The following is a 20,269-nucleotide window of genomic DNA, read 5'->3' on the forward strand; positions in this document are numbered from 1 at the left end:
GATGCAACCCAGAGTCGCATCAACGCCGTACCAGCTGGGACAGGGCACGACGGGGGTTACCGACAACTGTGTCCCGACACTGTATCCACGATCAGCACCTGGGACAGAGCGTGACGGGGGTTACCAGCCACTGTGTCCTAACGCTGCACCCGCGACTCGCCGCCCGCTCAAGGCCTCGGCACTGTGCACCGGGGCCTCGGCAATCTCGGGGTTCGTGCCCGCCGAGACCCCCACCGCAGCGTGAGCCTCGGCACCAACCAGGCCTCGGCCTCGCGCACAATCTGTCCACCAGGGCTTGCATGTTCGCCGTCACATCCGCTCCGAGACATTCCCGGGGCTCCCACGACGCGCAGGACCTGATGGGACAACCACGCCGCTCCAGTACTCCAAGGACGGATCGCTCCTACGACCACGCCGCCACCAGAACGGGCCACAGGGTTCAGACGTGCCACTTCTATTGACACTACGTCGCATAGTGATACATGTACTACCTTCGTTCTCCCTTCAACTATAAAAGGAGAGGACTTGGGCCTCGTAGGGGGGGAGGAAGACACCGATAGAACGACACACTTCTACGCTACTTGAGAACAACGCCTCAAGCAGCCCACACCACCCTCGCCGAGACCTGGGGCTAGCTCCCTCTCTCACCTAGCTTGTAACCCCCTACTACGAGCACTCCGATGCAAAGAACATAAGATCGATCTCTCAGACTGGACGTAGGGCCTCGATTGCCTGAATCAGTATAAACCTTGTGTCTCTTCGCATTACCATCCGGGATTAGGGGCACGCAGCACAAATTCACCCGTCGGTAGGGGGACCCCCGGTTCCAAAACACCGACATTACCTCTCTAAAAAGATGTAAAAAAATAATTTTGTAGAGTAAAGAGGAAAATGGGATTTCGACGCTAGGTAAGGAGGTAAATTGGTCTTTGTTAACTGATATCCAAATAACCTGTCTTTGGGCCAAGAGGAGCCAGCCTGGCCCAAAGTCGAGCACCTTACCGAAAGCCCTTTATAGGGAGCCTGCTTGCTGGAGGGAGTTGATGGCCCAATAAAACACGAAATCATCAGAGTGGCTGCGGCCCACGGCCTGAGCAAATGATCCAGCCTCCCTTCCTACTCTGACTTCGGCCTCGGCGACTGCAGAGTACAGTCGGAGACGGATAACCGTCCGCTGAGGATCCAACGGCGGCAGCCTCACCAAAGTCATATAGCAGGCCAATTCGAGTGGCCCACTCAGCCCACCACGCCAATAACAGCGACGTCCGTCTCTTTCCCTTTGGCCGCCGTCTCCGTCGTCGCAGATGCGCTCCGCCTCCCTCCTCGCCGTCACGGCGCTCCGGCCGACCAGCCCCCACCGTCCGCCACCCTCCCCTCGTCCCGCGGCACAAAGGCGTGGTCCTCCCGGACGCTACCGCTCGTAGCCAGAGCATCCGGTGTGTTCCTCGCCTGGGTCGTCACACGCGCAGCTGCTGCTCGTCGATCCGCAGGAAGTGCTGTGCTCGGGCCGCACTCGCTGGTGAGATGCCTATTCTCCCCTCCACCGCAGGCAAGGTGGAGCCCCCTTGGCACACGAGCTCCAGATGTGGAGAACGACCTGAGAGCCACCGGGCTTCCTGAGCTAGTTGTTCAGCGGCACCCATCTTCAGAGTGTTAGCACTTTGTGTTTGTAAGCGTTGTGTTTTGTAATTAAGCACTACATCCACAGCTTGTAAGCATTGTGTTCTAGCAATTGTGGAATAAGCTGTAAGCACTACATCCACACCCTTGCTTCCTGAGCTTGTAAGCGTTGTGTTTTGTAAGCACTACATTCATATGTTAGGAATTTGTGCAGGAAATTTGACAGGAAGCAAGGGTTCTAGCAATTGTGGAATAAGTTGTGCTCCTTGTTTAGAATGCATCAGCATGTATGTGTGCTTCGTTGGTGATATATGTTCAGCTTCAGCACTATAATTTGCATGTTCAGGTCTACTTTCTTAGAAATATTGCCATATGTTCATAACTCAGAATATATTACTGATTTTTGCAACCTGATGATCTTTCTGGTTGACTAATTTCTAGTAAAAGAGTTCACATGTCATATGGACTTGATATTGGCTCTGCAGCATCTGAACTTTCAAAAAATGCAATGCCTTCTCTTTATTCTAGTAATACCATTACATTCCAGAACAATTTTCATCACAATTCAAATACGTACAATTGGCTCTGATTTGGCTACCACCTGTCCTTTCCTATCTAATTTCCTGCACAGTTGCTAGCAGCTGCACAATTTACAGAACACATTGTAAGCACAAATTACAGCACTGAATTCTTCAATCCAAGGTCCAACCACCTCATGCTTCCAGCCCGCATGACCACCTTCTGGACCCGGCTGCAGCAGTTGCGACGGCGACGAGCCAGACCAGCGTGCCGACGACGGGCTGCATCAGCGGACCAGCGCTGGAGGCGAACATTGCGGTCCTGATGCTCCTCCCCTGCCCCTGCCCGCCGCCGCCCCGTCGTGCTGGACCTGTGCGAACTCGAGGAGGCAGTGGAAGAGCAGCAGCTCGAGCGCGGCGTCCGCTCCGAGCAAGGCGGCGGAGCTCGCGTCGCTCGAGCGGACGCCGTGACGGCGAGGAGAGAGGCGGAGCACATCTGCGACGACGAAGACGGCGGCCGGAGGGAAAGAGACGAACGTCGCTGTTATTGGCGTGGTGGGCTGCGATGGGCCACTCGAATTGGCCTGCTATAGACTTTGGTGGGGCAGCCTCCGTTGGATCCTCAGCGGACGGTGATCCGTCTCCGACTGTACTCTGCAGTCGCTGAGGTCGAAGTTAGAGGGTCTCGTTCCCCGCCGCCTCCTCTACTCAGATCCCGCCGCCCTCGACATCAACAGCCAGTCAGCCGGATCTGCCCGAGGTATGTTTGCGGGATCGTCCTCCTCCTCCACATCTTTGATTTGAATCTTTGAGCTGAATTTCTCTAAAAAAAGTTAATCTTTTCCCCCATTTTGAATCGAGATGCAGGCCGGGGCATCTTGCAGCGGGGAGAGGAGAGATGATGAACTTACGGCGTCGATTTGTGAACCTAGTTGCAGAGAACTGCATGAGCAGCGTGTGTTCGCTGCACCGCCTGGACGTCTCGCAGCGTCTCTTCTACCCGTCGACGGCGGAAGCAGAAGCGGCCAAACCAACGATCTACAGGCTATCGCTTCCCCCGCCGACCTACAATTTCCAACCGGCGGTGGTCGGTAGGAACGTAGAGCAGCATCTTTTCGGTCTGGCGAACCCCCGCATCAGCGAGAGCAGGATCCTCTGGAGAAGCCAGGAGGGGAACACCTTCCTCTACGACGCCGACTCGCACACCGCCTGGTCGATGCCCAACGGCCTCCGCTACAAAGGTTACGGGCCCATCGTCATCTCCGCTCCCGTCCCCGTCGACGATGCTGATGCCGACGCCGACGCCGACAGTGCTCCTGGAGAACAAGAGGACCTCTTCGTCATGTGCTCCAACAGTGGCTACCCCAGCTTCCAGGTGCTCAGATTCGACCACTCCAAGCCAAAACCTTTCAACCCAAGAACTTTCACCGATGCCGATCCATCATGGGAATGGAACAGCCTTCCACCTCCGCCGGTGTCCGAGGGCTCCTCCATCTACACCCACGCGGTGCTAGACGGCGGCCGTGTCATCTGCGTGTCGGCCTCCCCTTTCGGCGGCACCTACCTATTCGACACGGTGGGGCGTGAGTGGATGCGGCAGGCCACCAGCGACTGGCATATGCCCTTCCTCGGTGCGCCCCAGTACGTCCCCGACCTCAAGCTGTGGCTGGGTGTCTCCTGGTCCGGCGACGAGGACGACAGCGACAGGCACCACCTGTGCGCGTCGTCGGACCTCGGTGGCGCCGTCGATGCTGCCACCAGGGGTGAATACAGACCGTCGGTGACAGTGACGCATCACTGGAAGGAAGGCCTCGAGACGCCCGTGGGGTGGAACACGGCCTCGGCCGAACTCCTCGACCTTGGCGAGGGCAGGTTTTGCATTGCCAAGATCATCTATGAGGTGGTCAAGGACGATTACCCTGAGTACCAGAATAGTGTAGGCAAGACAGCAGCTTTGCTCACTGGTGTGGAGATGGTTCGTGGCGCAGGCGATGGTTGCAGTTCCAATCCCTCTTCCTCTTCATCATCGGAAGAAGGGTTCAGGATGGTGGTGCACAAGTCACTGCGTTACATCTTCCGTCGAGAAAGTATCAATTGGGTGCTATAAATCAAATCAAATTATCGTTGCCTCTCATATATCGTAGTTGTTGGTTGTTCCTTCTAGTATTAGAAATGAATGAATGAAGGACTCGTTTTATGAGTAAGTCGTAGTTTCCTCCTTCTAGCCCCCGTTCGCTGGTCTGAATTTTGGCTGAAACTGGCTGAAAAATACTGTTCCGGCTAAATTGTTGTGAGAGAAAAACACTGTTCCGGCTGAAAAAACAAGTCGAACAAGCCAAATTTAAGACAAGCGAACGGGGCCGTAGATGCGCCGTCATCTATCTGTATCGTCAGTACCTTAGGCCACGTTTAGTTCGCGAAATTTTTTGGATTTTGCAACTATAGCATTTTCGTTTGTATTTGGTAATTAGTGTCTAATTATAGACTAATTAGATTTGAAATTTTTGTCTCGCGATTTCTCACCCAACCGTGTAATTAGTTTTTTTTCGTCTACATTTAATGCTCTATGTATGCGTCCAAGATTCGATGTGATGGGCAAAAACCAAAATTTTTTGGAACTAAACGTGGCCTTATTGTTATCTTGTGTGTGAATGAGTGAGTTCACTCTAATAATAAAACTCTTGTCGGTCAGCAATTCTTGCTCCTTTTTATTTTTCCACGTGATGTGTGTTATTTCTGCCTCTGTTTACTACTGCTACTTTGCTTTTTTTTTCTTATTAAAAGGACATGTGCGGACGGCTATCGAAGCATATGCATACCAAGATTGATTTTCATATGCTGAGTGGCATTTTCATACACCGCCGAGCACTGGTCTCTATTTCTTTCTTTTTGTTTTTGGTTTTAGAGTTCAAAACCCATTTATTTAGATTGATTCATATGAATTCGTAACAAACCGCATCCTCTGGAATCCTTTGGCTATCATCTCCTTATATACATCATATTGTCCATTGCTCTTCATAATTATTACGGATAGAAGTTAGGATAATACACACGCTAGTTGACCGATTATTACATTTAGGCCCTCTTCTGTAGGATTTTTATTATGGATTTTCTAACGGCTTAATCAAAATGTTTTACTAAACAAGCACATATGGCTTTTTCTGGAGCCAAAACTGAGGCAAAATTGATGGAGCCGGAGCCACAACATCACAGTAAATGAGATGAGTGAGCCACCACTTCATATTTCATTGTCATCAAAGGCCATTTAGGTATTCTCCATCAAATCTGTTCCCAACAAAAAAAAAGTGATCAAAATAGGAGGCAAGTAAGCAAGCCAAAAAAGGACAAAGTCTACATAACCCCCTCACCTTTGGCATTGGGGCTACTTACATCTCTCAACTTTAAATCCATCTAACGAACACATTAAAGTTTCCCAAACCGTTTAATTAACCCCCTGGAGTGGTTTTTGGCACCCGGTTTTGCCTACGTGTCACTCCAACCTGGCAGTGAAAGACACACTAGTCGCAGGGCCCAGCTGTCAGTCCCCTTCACCCCCAAATACGGATGCCTTGACCCGGCTGCAGCCTCTCTCGCTCGTGACTGTTTCCATGCAGATGCCTTGACCCAGTGGTGGCCTCCTGGATCGCGAGAGCATGCGCAGCGCAAGAGTGGCGGCGGCGCGAGGCTGTGGCCGTAGCAGTGACAGTAGCGGCTGGGTGAGGCTGTGCCGTGAGCAGTCGAGGCCAACAGCGGCGAGGAGGGCCACCCTGCCTGGTATACTTGGCCAGCTGGGCTGGGCACGATGGGCCGGCACTAGCACGTCACTAATAAGCACGGCCCAGGCACGGCACGACCCGGTCGTGGTGCCGTGCCTAGGCCGCCATGTTGGCCGGTAGTGCCGGCCTAGGCAGGGCACGGATAACAGGACGGCACGGTGTCGCCCCAGTTATTCTCCGTCGTTAGATCAACTTTTAGCATTTCTGACCATTGGACGTAGCTCTTGATAGAAAACCTAGGTATAAAAGCTACCTCCATCCTCATTCTCTCTCATTTTCCTCCCTCCCAACCGTAATTTCTCTCTCTCTCTCTCTCGCTTCTTCTCCGAGTCCCAAATGACCAAAATGGCCGAACCCCTCCGCCTCTCACTCGCTAGGCCAGCAGCCGCGGGTCCCAGGCAACTCCCTCCCCTGCTCTCTACGTCTTCTCCACTCCAGACGTGGCTACGACGACGGCGCGATGGTGTGGCAATGCACTGCGGCGGTGCGGCGGTGTTCGCCCGAGGCATTACTGCGGCGGCGCAACGGCCACAAGAGCAAGGCGCAGCTGCTGCGGTGGCGGCGTGGCGGCCACGAGCGCAAGATGCGGTGGTGGCGTGACGGCCTCGAGTGCGAGGCACGACTGCTGGCTACCACGGGCATGCGCGAGCTGCCGTGCTTGGAAGCACGGCATGGCTAACCTCCCATAGTGTTGTGCCTGGGCCACGACCTTAGCACAGCAGCACTAACAGGCACGACACGGCTAAACTGTCATGCCGCATAGTGCCATGCCTGCCCGTGCCCGTGCCGTGCCGTGCGGCCCAGTTGGCCATGTATACTGCCTGGACATGCTGCTAGGAGATGGTCCGGCTGGCGCGCTCGCCCACACCCGCCGGCGTGCCCCTACCTGCCTCGCCCCCAATCTGCACCCCGCCAGAGATGGTCCCCGCCCGCCGGCGCGCCCATGTCTGCCCAAAGCCCGTCCCACCTTCTCCCTTCGTCCTCACCCATGGATGCGATCGCTCAGAACTGCAGGTCTGTGCAGTGCCCGACGGCGGCGGCGAGGCGTAGGGCCTGTCCCAATGGATCTTGTCGCCGCCATCGGAGGAGGGAAAAGAAGCAGAGTAGATGCGTAGGGAGCAGTCGGAGCCCCAGAGGAAGCCTTCGTACGTGTTGTGCACCATGGCCAGAGGCCCGACCAAGCCTGCGGTCAGGGGCGACGGGCTGCAGCTGCTACCATGGGTGGCGGGCGACGGCTGTGGTCAGGGCCGGCGCACGCTGGATGCTGCGGCAGGCGGTGGTTCTCGGGGTTTGGAGCTCGACGCGCGTCGTCGAGGAGCATCTCGGGTATCTCAAGGTTGCGGAGCATCGGCAAGCATGGGAAGGCTCCTCCATGGCTAACAAGAAGCAACATCCAAGTTGGGCGGACATGAGTTGCAGCCGCTCCATGTCGCACGCCATAGTACACAAAGGCACGCAGCTCCGATGAGCCGACGACCCAGTATAAATCGTTGTCTTTGTGTTTCCCGCCGAGTTCTTCATACGCTGAAGCTCACCAATCGCCGTCCCGGGTAGCCCCGTGACGTGTTGCCGGTCATCAAACACCTACAAGTGATTGCTCTAGTCGACTAACGACAAGTCAATCACCTTAATGCTATGATTACGTAGCTAATTACTTACCTTAGCTACGACGTGTGTATATATTGGGATGAGACGTCGTCCTCAGTATAGATACAATTCATCTCTCTCGTGCCACAGTGTTGCGCTGCCTCTGTCTTCCCCATCCCGTCGCCGACGTGTCATCGGCGTCGGGAGAGCAGGTCTCCGAAGCCTACATCCCCTCGTGTCCCTGCACAGGGTAGGGGCCGTATCAGGTTTTTGGGAAGCGTCGTTGTGACTACTCGTTGAACGTCTTCTTCCCTCTACGCCGGTGTTCGTGGGTCTTCATCGATGGTCTACTTCGCCTACTTTTGCGCTATTTCTAGTGCCGACAACCCCACCGTAAGAATGTATCTACCTTGTCTTGGGTTCCTTCTTTTACTAGCATTGGTGTATTTGGGTTTCGCCTCAGATCATAGTGCTAGTGCCTTCTATTTATGATCGTCTAAAATATGCAGATGTTCTTTTTCGCCTTATCGGAATTAATTTATTCATCATTAAATTGCTATTATTTCCAACACTGGTTCGGTCTTTTAGCGGTCCGACTACTGGTTTGGTTCAGTCCTACTAGCTATAGTTGGGTTTGGTGGTGCATGAACTTCCGCATATGTTATTCTTCAGTTCGTGTCTTTCCTTCTCATCTTCATCATCATCAGGTGCTGTGCTAACACACGTGTTCTTTGAATTCCATATCACTTGGATGTGGGTGTATTAGTACAATTACAAACAAAGATTGTTCTTCATAAATGAAGACAATAGATCTCAGTTCTTTTTCTAGATGCGTGTATGTGTTCACCAATACATGTAGTAGGTCACATGAGGCCAGATGGTGTCATCCAAGAAGGTGTGCGTGATCGGCGCTGGCGTCTCGGGGCTAGCGTCTGCCCACGAGGGCCACGATGTGACGGTAATGGAGCAGAGCGGTGGCGCCGGCGGGCAGTGGCTGTACGACCCCGAGGACGGACAGCGCCGACCCCCTCGGCGCGGACGGTGCGCACAGCAGCATGTACGCCTCTATCCGGCTCATCAGCCCGATGGAGCTCACGGCCTTCTCTGACTTCCTGTTCTTCCCCAGCAACGACGGCACCGGCGACGCCCGGTGGTACCCTGGGCACGCCGAGTTCTTAAGGTACATCAGGGACTTCTGCGACGCGTTCGGGCTTATGGACATCGTCAGGCTGAACACCAAGGTCCTGCATGTTGGCCTGGCGCAGCCGCGGGCCGCTGACGACGGCGTGAAGCGGTGGACGGTGAGGTGGTCCTCGAGACATGGTGACCATGAGGGCGAGGCGGTCACCACGGAGGAGGTGTTCGACGTCGTCGTCGTCGCCATCGGCCAGTACACCCAGCCAAGGCTCCCAACCATCAACGGCATGGACAAGTGGAGCAGGAGGCAGTTGCACTCCCACACGTACCGGGTCCTTGACTCCTTCCACGGTGAGGTGGTGGTGATCGTGGGCTTCCACGAGAGCGGCAAGGACATCGCGCTGGAGCTCTCCAGGGTGGCGACGAAGGTGCACATCAGTATCAAGTCCATGGAGGGCATCGCTTCCGGCGTGTTCAAGGCTATGTCCAGGCACCACAACCTACAGCTGCACCTCCAGGTCGAGTGCCTTTGCGAGCATGGGCAGGTAATGTTCGCCGACGGCTCGTGTGTCGTCGCTGACTCCATCATCTACTGCACTGTGTCAGCGCCCACCATCCTGGTGATACTCAAGGAGAGTATAGGCCTAGAAGAGGTGATCGAGTTAGGCCCAAGAACTCCAAGGTCTTCGGCCCACAGTGGGTTTGTAATTAGGTGTGCCTGTGTGCCAGCCAGGATAAGTAGAACCTGAGAGATCGGTGTGAGGCATCGATGTAACGAACCAATTAATACTTTCGTAATATTACCAATCCTGCCATCGTCGGTAGGGGAACCTCGTGAGCTATCTTCTTCTTCTCCATGCTACTTCCCTTCTTCCCAATCTCCAGCCCCCGCCACCGCCGGGGCTAACACCTAGTATCAGAGCCACCATTCCTTGGTTTGGAGCTCTGGATCCGGCGTCGCATTCTCACTTCACTCGCCTCCAGAGGTCCCAAGGGGTGATGGAACCCAACGTCAAGTCCACATTCGAGCAGATCCTGCTCCGCCTCGACTCCATCGACGAGAGGTGCGGGCGGATCAAGAAGGGGGCTGCAGATGGCGAGCGTGACCGCATCGAGCGCGACACCACGATGGGGTTCTACGTCGACCAGCTGGAGAAGGCTCTCGCTGCCCAATTCGCTTCGACCGCTGCGGCTGTCACCCGTGATCAAGCGCAGGAGGCTGCCGTTGATTCTTGCCTCACCACACTAGATCAGTTCGCTTCCACCCACTCGCAGGCTGCCATCCTCGCTGACATCCGTGCGTAGGACTTCGAACAGTGCGTCATAGAGCTGGAGCTACGGATTGGGGATCTCGAGCTCATTCGAATCCACGAGATCCGCGACGAGTGCGACGATATGGTCTCGGCCCTTGAGTCGGCAGCGGAGGCATATGAGCAGTGGCGCCCGTACATCGAAGGATCGATCGGGGACGTGCATTGGGAAGTTCACTGCCTCAAGCAGCGAAGGGATCGATGTTCCCTGGTGTTCAATCAGAAGAAGCTAGGCACGGAGTTCTCCCAAGCTCGAGCTCATGTCAGCGCGTACTCTACTGCGCCGGCCACCGAGCTCAATCTGCCCGACGGGCACCATTCTGCAGCTTCGGCTCGGGAGCCAGGCTTTGGGTCTGTTACGACCCTGGTTCCGAGCCCGAACAATGGTACGCTCGAAGTCCCTCCCTACCAGTTCAATTCATGTTCGCAGTTCATTGTTCCTCATGAACCCCCTCCTGAACCTCATCCTCCACCCACGCCACCTATTTCGTACCCAATCCCAATACCCTTACCCCTTCCATCAAACCCCAAATCCCCACCCAGTTCACCCACCTTCCCACGCAGTTCATCCACATCCCCGACCAATCGATCCAAATTCCCACCCAAATCATCCCAACCCCTCTGTCACCTTCCCAGCTCACTACCAGTGGCGGATCTAGGAAAATATAACAGGGGGGGCTGAACATACAAGTGTGTCGTCTTAGCGGTATGGGTAACATAGTGACTGATGTTGATGTCGGTGATGGTATATAGGCATTGAGGCCCGGTGCTTGATTGCGTCGATGCCAAACATTTTTTAAACGTGCATTTTGGAAAATCTTCGAACGTGGCATATGTATTGGATCTTGCACATGTATATACAAGCCTCTCTAAAAAAAATGCTACTACTTCCAAGAGATATTCATAGCACAAAAATTGATATGCTACTCTTCCACAAAAACTTAGTAGACAAGTGATACAGAATTAAAAAAAAAGAGAGAAAAGAATCACAACTTGGCTATGCGCCCTGGCCAGTGCCCAACGTGGGCCTCTTCTGGATGCTGGCTGCAGCAATGCGAATGGACTGAAGGGATGCGGATGACGCTGGGCCTTGATGGGCCATAATAGAGGCCTAAGATGTGAGTTACGTGGATGGATGCAGTATTGCAGTGAACAGAGAGCTTCTTCAACCTCTATACATCACGCATCTAACTTCTTCTCCTCAAAGCAGCACAGCAGCAATGGCGAAAATTTTTAGGAGGGGCTCAGGGGGGGGGCTCCATGGGCTCGCCGGCGGTAGGGGGGGCTTGAGCCCCGGCAGCCCCCCTTAGATCCGCCCCTGCTCACTACCATACCTATCATCCGCAACAGAGTACTCTTCACGCCATTTCGTTTCATCCCACTACCTACTATGTTCATCCCAATTTCCACCAGTACCATCCACCATTGCCTCCAGACTTCAATTTGGGCTCACTACCTAAAATGAATTTTCCTCAATTTGACGGGGACAACCCCCAGCTGTGGATCACCCGCGCCCAAAACTACTTCGAAATGTACTCTGTTCCGCCCTCAGTTTGGATTCGTGTTTCTACACACCACTTCACCAGTGCCGCTGCTCCCTGGCTTCAGTCAGTAGAACGCTCTCTTCCTTCAGATTGATCTACATTTTGCCGTCTGATTCACCAGCGATTCAGTCGAGACCAGCATGAACTCCTGATTTGCCAATTGTATCACATCAAGCAAACATCAACTGTCTAGGACTATATCGAACGTTTCACTGAGCTGGTTGAGCAACTCAAAGCCTACACTACGCCTGACCCTCTTTACTACACAACCCGTTTCATCGACGGTCTGCGACATGATATTCGTTCTGTTATCATGGTTCAACGTCCTTGCGATTTGGATGCTGCTTGTACCCTTGCTTTATTACAGGAGGAAGCCCTGGAGCCGGGTCACCGTCGTGACTTCCGGAAGACTGATTCATTGGTTTTCTCCAAGACGGCGACAATCAAGGGCGCTCTACCTCCTCCTCCCCCTCCACCGCGGCCCGCTGATGACAAGAAGCCTGCTGGCCGTGGGGTGTCGGTTGAGGACAAGTTCTCTGCCCTGCGCTCCTTCCGCAAGGCCCGCGGCCTTTGTGTTCGCTGCGGCGAGAAATGGGCACCGGGCCACAAGTGTGCTATAGAGCTCCAGCTTCACGCTCTCCAGGAGGTGTGGAACATGTGCCAGGAAGATTTTCAGGAGGAAGAGCCCGAGCCTGCTGTTCCAGTTGCCGCTGAGCACCAAGCATTCATGTTACTGTCTGCCGCTGCAGTTTCTGGTGCCGCTAACCCTCGTACATTGCAGCTTCGGGGTTCCTTGGCCGGTCAGGAAGTTCTTATTCTGGTGGACTCTGGCAGCAGTCATTCATTTATCAGCTCATCCGTGACTTGCAAAATTCCTGGTGCTGTTCCTCTATTATCTCTAGTTTCGGTCAAGATTGCAGATGGTGGAACTTGTGAGTCTGAGATACCAATGGCCGAGTGGACAGTATAGGGCCACTCATTTCATTCGGCCCTCAAAATTCTGCCTCTCTGGGTCCTTTTGATATGATAATTGGAATGGATTGGTTAGAGGCTTTCTCTCCAATGAAAGTCCATTGGCGCAACAAGTGGATGGCAATTCATTATGGGGCAACAACCGTACATCTGCAAGGCATCTCTCCTGATCCTGAAGGTTGTTCTCTGTTCCAGCTTTTTCAGCTCGACTCTGACTCAGCTTCATCCCAACCAGTCCCCAATCTGCCATTGGTGACACTTGCAACATACACATGTAAACAGATGAAACACTTGAAACATGCGTCTCAAACACTTGCAAAAACACTGAAAAGACATTGCAAAACATATGCAACATCTAGATAAAACACTTGCAACATATGTGTGAAGCATATATAACATCCAAACAAACGCATTTGCAACATACGTTTGAAAAAATAGATGAAACATTTGAAACATACACTTGCAACATACGTGTATAGCCATTGCAACATGTGTAACATCTCGATCCACTTTTGCAATATCTAGATGAAACACAAGCAACATCCCGATGAAACATCTAAAACACAAAAAAAAAAAAAACATACGCTTGCAACATGCGCTTTCAGCACAATGTCACCTTGCAACTTGGAGAAATGGAGGCTCGTCATTGCGGAGCTCGATGCCGGCGCATAGGTCGCGGCAGGTGCGACAGCGAAGGCAGCGTTGCCATTGCCCCAGCGGAGGCACCGAGCTGGGCTAGCACCTGTCGAGCACGGCGGCCTACTCGGCGAGCAGGCCAGCAGCTGGTGAGCACCGCTGGCTGGCGAGCACGAGCACCACCTGTTGCGCCAGCTGCCGGCAAGCATCACTTGGTTGGCAAGCAAGAGTACCCCCTGGCTGGCAAGCAAGAGCACCCCTGGGTATGGCGTGTGGGTACAGATTTATTTTTTAAGCGGTGCGGACGGGAACGAGCGAACGGCGCAGTTGCGAGTAGGAAGCCACGTCGGTCCGGATGTCTCACGGGAGCATTACCGAAACAGTACTGCTCTTGCTTGCCAGTAATATCACTATTAGCCAGGATAGTGCCAAGAATTGACATAAAGTACTCATATTTCGGCTGGATGAGGACCTCGGCAAATGCCAGGTCGTAGACATTTTGAGGAAGGTGGCTGAAGCACTAGCTGAGAGGCATACCCTATCATTAACGCGAAGGTGGGCAGTTGTGCTCATGCTCATCATTCTGTCTCACTTTAACCAAACTTTTGGTATTTAAATCTATCTATTTGCTCTGCACATTTTCAGTAAAATATGAGCATAAATGCTTCCCGCAAACCACCATATCCTCCTGCTCGTCCATCCAGACGTAAGGTAGGAGCCCGAATATGAAAATCATGGCGAGGATAGTGAGCATTCACCGGCTAACTGTTATTTTCCTGCATGCCAGTTTATTATGAGATGGAAAAAATAGGTTGGTCAATATAGGAGTTCCACTTCCACAAAACAACGGAAGAAGTATATAATCAAGTTGTGGCTTCTTCAAAATTTGTCCCCAAGTTAATTACAGCCTACATGATGTTCATGGAACAAAGCGAAGGAAAACTATCATGCACCAACTTCACGGTTTAAGTAGTCGACAAACATCCTCTTTGCGCTATCAGCATCCGTCGGTGGTGGTGGCCCACTCAGACTGTACTGCCCTGCCAGCTTGATGAAAGTCCGTCGCAGGCTTCGGAGCTCAGGCAGGCCAACAGATCTCTGAAGGTTGATGTGGCAGTCAGTTAAGAATCCCAACTGCATCAGATGAACCAGCATACTGTGCATGTAGATAAGGCAGAAGAGGCAAATCCTTCAAGTTTTATAATTTATACATCTATAAAGTTGTGGAACTGAAGGGCGGGCTCTCGAGGGTAAGGCTTGCCACAAACACTCTTCCCTAGACCCCGCACAGAGCGGGAGCTCTCTGCACTGGGTACGCCCTTATAAAGTTGTGGAACTAATTATAGATTAACCATGTGGAGAACAAATAACAAAGTTATATATCAAAATTCAAAAAAAAAAATTGACTCACCGAGATTGCATTTGTGTAAAACTGTAAATTCACATAATAGAAAAAACTATAACAATACTTTTTCCACGGATAAAGGATATAGTTGGCAAGTTAGGTCCAATAGAGATCTTATTCACAGCAAGCCCAAGACCGCATGATTGTGCTTCAACAATTGCATTGACCACCTCCTGCAAAGTGCAGCTCGTTACCAAGGCCTGTAGATTTATAGAACCACACATTTCCAAAGACAGCTACAAACTAAAACAACTGGCATTACCTGTGTCGCTTTGTCCATCTCATAGAGGGAATTAGCCTCTGTTGTTCGCACCTGAAATATCAAGACATCATTACAACCCTAGAATAGATACCAAAGATTCAGGAAGATAATTATAACTGCCTTCTAGAACACACATAAGTCAATTTGGAAAGCATTCTATATTCTTGAGCAGCTGCCAGCTTTTTCTTTCTTGTATTATTCCGTTTTTCATATGGCAGCTGCAATAATCTTGTTATTTATTTCAACTTCAATTTTCCAACAACAATTTATACTTACCGTCTGAGTGGCTATTGTAGGCTGGAGTACTTTTACGTCTCTTGTTTTGGAATCCACTTTCTTTGTCAAATATGACACAGCCTCAGCAATAAGAGGAGCCGTTTCCACTATTTCATCTATTAATTAAAAACATTGGAGAAAACAGATTATTCAGATCAAATTATTTGTCAAACCCAATGCAGGCAATATGCGGTGATGCATTGTCGTGTGCTGAACATATTCTAACGCTGCTGCACAGAAGCAGTTATCAGAAGTCCAACACTCTGTTAGGCAGATCAGCTTACTGTTTAAAAGAATATCTAGCACAATTGTTGACCCTTTAATTTTTTTCTCACGAATGTACCTTCAGATACGACTATCATTAATTATCTTAATTGGGATGCAACAACCAATCAACCATCTTTTGCAACATAGTTTAGAAACAAGGCTAACCAAACACCACAATTTTAAAAAACAGTATACAGCTAATCATAATCCTCCTCAATAACAAAATGGATCCACACAATTTTCTTCCTGTTTTGTTTCGCCTGTAATGGAGTCATATAGTTTTGAAAGCCAGAACACATATATATAGTTCAAATCTGCAGGGGTGGTAGCTTTTCCTAAGGTAGGATTGGGATAATGCATTTGATAAGATTGGAAGAGATGGAAGATGAGGTAGGTCAAAATACTCGAATATAAGATTTTGGTACCCTTGCCACATTTGGAAAATTTGGCCTTGGGACAATGGTTAAGTTTCCATGACCGAAATTGCAGGTAAGCACCCATCCTATTTTTAGATAAAGACCCCACAGAACGAATAAACAGCAAGGCCAATAGCAATTAAGCCAATCACTTGCAAAGGTACAGCAAATGCCTCAATGGGACAGCAGGACAACCATGGCCACTGTCTTGAGAGAAGCCATGGGATCAGGCTCAAGGACGATTCCAAAGGGGCTCTGATCTGGATGAGGGCAAAAGGGGTACCAGTGGTCAAGGATGGCAAAGGCACTGGGTTGTTAGTAGAGAGTACCAGTCCCATCAATAGTAATTAGTTATGGGGCTCACAAAACTTCAATGACCATGAAACAATGACAAGAAGGGAAAACATCCTCATCCTAACACATGGGGATCGTCCATGCCTGTTCTAAGACCTCATTTTCTTCCCAATCCCTCAATTCACCAGCATCCATTTCACACAATCCAAACGTCACCTGATAAGTTACCTTGTGCACTTAGCCAGTCAATCAAAATGCACAGAAAGAACAAAGATAACAAGAAACCAATAATTGTCTCTACTGCTAGTCAGATTCCAACCACAATACACATGACTGTCTACCTTATCAGTCTCGATCACAAGTCATGAATACTGAGTTCAAACAGCATATCTTAAAATAACTAAAAAAATTAAAAACAATTGGTATGGCCATACATGTTTGCTATTTGCTAGTCCTGAAGACTATAGTGTCTTTCATCACTACTAACATAAGTAGTAATGGTTATGTTATAATGGAACTCATATGATGCTCTGAACCAACTTTAGAACACATTAAAATAGGAACAGTCAAGAAACATGTTATGAAGGAAACAAACAATCGCATAGTTAAAGACTCAAAAACAGGGCAGTGAAGCGGCTATAAAATTTGAGGACATATGCAAATCTAGAAAAGGATTTATGAGAAATTAACAGCAGACAATGGGGATAACTCATACAAGATCATGTGAAGAAATTACAAATAATAATAACAAAAGAAGCAAGTTTGTTTACCTCTAGATGGAAACAATTCAAAAAGAGGGGAATCCCAACGATTACGCCTCTCTGGCTTCTCAAATCTCCTTACAAGATCTTCAAATCTGTCATCATTGAAGAAAAAGCCAATGAGAGGGCAATTGTAACTGATAGTTGACAGAGCAGTGCTTGAATAGAAAAGCACAGTTGTGTTATTATTCCGACAACCCCAAAATTCAATACAGTAACTGAACTACTAAAGATTTATAACCTATGAAATACAAGTTTGTTTAAAATAAGAATGCCAACATCTGACCCCATTAGTGTTTCAGGTCAATGAGCTCCATACAGATTAGATCTGACTTACATATTACTATCATATGATGGTTCTCCTTTCTCCTGGCGGTTGCTGTTCCATTCCCTACAATGGTCCACTTCTGTATCACAAAAAAGCTGAAACATAAAAGAGGAAGTATAAAAGAAATCACTTTCTAATGGATGATTTACTGTTCTGAACTGTTCAAAGCAAAATAAAGTTTCCATTATTTCCTATAGGTGCTCTTGACAAAAGGATCATGCAGGACATAGTCATGAGTTCCAATTTGTCCTACTTGTTGAATTAAAAGAACTTTTGTAACTTTGTTTAGGTGAGGCTCTATCTTGTAAGTTTACTTAGTTAATCCTTTGATAAATACCAAGAATAGCCTAAAAAGGTAGCTCATCATGCAAACAATATTACCATCTGATTCGCGATGTTAATTAAATCCATACTTTCAGAACACGTAATGTCGTCTACAACTCCAGTTTGTTTGTATTATGCTAGGAAAGCCATCATTCTAAGTACATAGTACATAAACAAGAGAGCAAGTGTCTACCACACAATATCTTACTCCAGATGCACGCGCAAGACACCACAACTCATACCGGTACCCCTGCATATTATCAAGTGAAAGTCAATTAATTGTATCCAAGACAAAGACACAGGTACGCAATAATATTGCAAGGCCATAATGCATTTGAGGCATCGTAACTGTAAAATGATGCAAGGCAAATTGCAGAATCTATTTTGTATCACAACTAACGTGAGAGTTTATACAGAACAGTACCGATGTAGCAATAACAAGAGCAGCACACAGTCAGTCAATAAAGATAGGAAGAAGCAACACTTCAAAGGTCTGGGAAACTTTTATGTCTTCTGGAACCCCCGATCATCACAGTGATGAGGAGTAAAACTAAAAGATAGACTGACAGAAAAAGAGCAGCATCCTATTATTGATCGAGAACCGTCACTCAATGCAAAGGTCTGGGAAACTTTTATGTCTTCTGGAACCCCGATCACCACAGCGATAAGGAGTAAACTAAAAGATAAGACTGACAGAAAAAAGAGCAGCATTCTATTATTGATCGAGAACCATCACTCAGTGCAAGTTTGAAAAAAAAAATAGGATGAAGAACTCGATACTACCTCACCTTAATATTATTCAAAGAGTCGACGATAATTATGCTGTCGCGTGACACAGACCTGTCAACTTCTGATCTAAGAACTCCTCTCAAGTTTTTCTCCACCACCATATCTAAGAAGGGAACAACCAAAACAACGAGAAAGAAACAAGCTCATCACAGGGTCAAAACAGAAGTCCATAACTAGCTAACTAAGACATGTAATAATAACCAATACCTTTGTAACTATCGTTGCGCCCAAGATGGAGGGATGACTCATCAATGATACGGACAGTAAGGTCAGGTGAGGAGGAGCGCAGTGCCGCAGCAAGGCAAGCAGCGGCTGCTGATTTGCCGCTGCATGGCTGCCCACACATCACGACGAGTGCCATGGAAGACGTGGAAACCTTCAGAGATAAAGGATGGAAAACATTCAGTCATACAAAAAGGTTGCCACACAGTAGATGCTCAGTATCCTACATGAGGACCTAAGGAGCAGCAGAAAAGTGATGCATTCATGATCTCGATGTAACACTAAGGGCATGTTTGGATACACATAGCTAGTTACTGGTTGGGCTAAAAATTAGCCCAGATTATTTATCATTAGCTAGCTAATTGGCTAACAACTAGTTAGAGACGGCTAAAAAATTAGCCCACCTATTAGCTCTCTTGTTTGGATGCACTAGAGCTAATTTTTTGCTAGCTAGCAATTAGCTCATGTATCCAAACATGCCCCAAATCATAGAAACAAGCTTGTTATGTAAGGCGATGTTCAAGGTTGTAAGTGTTCTAGGGCTCTAGGCTACCCTTTCTATAGCATCCAGATCCAGAAGCTTTAATGGAGCAGCCTATTCTCTTCCAGCTGCTGTCTACTTAGTTGACCGTGGTTTTAGTTATAGTGCGGATATGACTATATATATGACAACTACCCTGAAGCGCTCCCAGCCACACCAGGATGGGCGAGTAGTACCTTGAACTCTGATAGCCGAATCGTGCAATCTAATACGATTCTTAGAGATGATCAGTATCGTCAGTGTTACTACGATGATGGTTATCAAGGAAATCCTTACATCCCGGGTTGTAAGCGATTGATTACCCACAATCAACAAAGACACAAAGCGCAACTGAAGAGGAATTAGGGGGATACAATTAAGCGGATGGAGCGAGGGGAGGGAACACGCCGGCGGTGAGCACGGCGCAGATCCGGTAAGCGGATCAGCGAACCATCGTCCGTGCGCCATGGGAATCCGCCGGTGGTGGAGCGCGGTACGCGCCCAAAACTGAGTGAGAATCGGCCCGATGGGGAGGGGGAGGGGGAGGGATCGCGTATGGATGGACTCACCTGGAGCAGAGGTGGAGAGCAGGAGCGGAGAGAGGCGGGGCGGCTGCTCGCAAGTGGAGTGCGTCGTCGAGCGGTGCGGCTGTGCGGGAGGCCCAGAGTTGGGACTGCGCCATTGCCCATTGGTCACGCGGGGGAGCTGAGCCTGAGAGGGAAGTTGGGCCGTTTCGTGCTTCGGCTCCGCGGCTGTGGCACAGGGTGTGGAAGATGACTAGGTGAGCACAGTGCTCGTCCCTCTGGATTGCGTGCATTTCGATCGCTTGGTCTTGGGCTTCGCTTCCTCCATACGTATATTGGAATCTTTGTTCCGTAACGGTAAAACCGAATTTTACTACTTACTGAAAGGTAAAGAAAATACAGAGTTTAGAGTATTGCAATGTGATTGTGACGAAAATACAGTGGAAAATGAACATGATGTATCATACCCCTGAAGACTTGAATGCCTCTGCTGGGCCTGCCGGCCTGTGCAGCTGGGTGTAAGGAACCACGGGCCCGGCGCCACGGCCGCCGGCTGGTGTGGTGACGCAGCGAGCATGGAGTAGCGCTGTTGCCGACAGGAAGATGACATAGATATATAAGCTCGGGCGCTCGGCCACCCGCTGGGGCAGAGGAGCAGCCGCAACATGTACACGTGCACGAAACACGCCGCAAGGCCACGGCCGAGACCCCGATGAACCGACCGACGCAGCACGGAGGAGAGAAGGTGGTGTCATTGGCCCGGTTCGTTTACGTTATAATT

General features: G+C 49.9%; 2 protein-coding genes and 1 pseudogene across 3 annotated transcripts; 2 read left to right on the plus strand and 1 right to left on the minus strand.

The window, feature by feature from the left end:
• Window positions 1-2,128: 2,128 nt before the first annotated feature.
• LOC136544898 (uncharacterized) lies at window positions 2,129-4,767 on the plus strand. Its single transcript, XM_066536955.1, has 2 exons — window positions 2,129-2,898; window positions 3,006-4,767. The coding sequence occupies exon 2, from the start codon at window positions 3,037-3,039 to the stop codon at window positions 4,243-4,245; it is 1,209 nt and encodes a 402-aa protein (XP_066393052.1). The 5' UTR covers window positions 2,129-2,898; window positions 3,006-3,036; the 3' UTR covers window positions 4,246-4,767.
• Window positions 4,768-8,378: 3,611 nt separating this feature from the next.
• Window positions 8,379-9,943, plus strand: LOC136543090 (flavin-containing monooxygenase FMO GS-OX-like 8; annotated as a pseudogene).
• A 3,981-nt stretch (window positions 9,944-13,924) lies between these two features.
• LOC136544899 (protein KTI12 homolog) lies at window positions 13,925-19,719 on the minus strand. Of its 2 annotated transcripts, none has more exons than XM_066536957.1 (10): window positions 19,534-19,719; window positions 18,430-18,598; window positions 18,222-18,325; window positions 17,627-17,683; window positions 17,119-17,204; window positions 16,791-16,876; window positions 15,044-15,159; window positions 14,768-14,818; window positions 14,590-14,678; window positions 13,925-14,208 (listed from the first exon to the last, which is right to left on the minus strand). In XM_066536957.1, exons 1-10 carry the CDS (start codon window positions 19,651-19,653, stop codon window positions 14,046-14,048), a joined length of 1,041 nt encoding a protein of 346 aa, XP_066393054.1. In that variant the 5' UTR covers window positions 19,654-19,719; the 3' UTR covers window positions 13,925-14,045. The 2 variants fall into 2 exon arrangements, with proteins under 2 accessions (XP_066393054.1, XP_066393055.1); XM_066536958.1 differs by lacking the exon at window positions 19,534-19,719 and adding an exon at window positions 19,339-19,507.
• Between the last annotated feature and the right edge of the window lie 550 nt (window positions 19,720-20,269).

This window comes from Miscanthus floridulus, chromosome 3 (genome assembly GCF_019320115.1).
Source record: "Miscanthus floridulus cultivar M001 chromosome 3, ASM1932011v1, whole genome shotgun sequence".
Lineage (NCBI taxonomy): Eukaryota > Viridiplantae > Streptophyta > Magnoliopsida > Poales > Poaceae > Miscanthus > Miscanthus floridulus.

Coding starts and splice junctions, on each gene's coding strand:
- LOC136544898 (XM_066536955.1), top strand. CDS start 3,037: ATGATGAACTTACGGCGTCGATTTGTGAACCTAGTTGCAGAGAACTGC.
- LOC136544899 (XM_066536957.1), bottom strand. CDS start 19,653: ATGGGCAATGGCGCAGTCCCAACTCTGGGCCTCCCGCACAGCCGCACC. Junction 17,684..18,221: donor ACTCTTTGAATAATATTAAG/GTGAGGTAGTAT, acceptor GATAATATGCAG/GGGTACCGGTATGAGTTGTG. Junction 17,205..17,626: donor CTGGAGTAAGATATTGTGTG/GTAGACACTTGC, acceptor TTTATGTTTCAG/CTTTTTTGTGATACAGAAGT.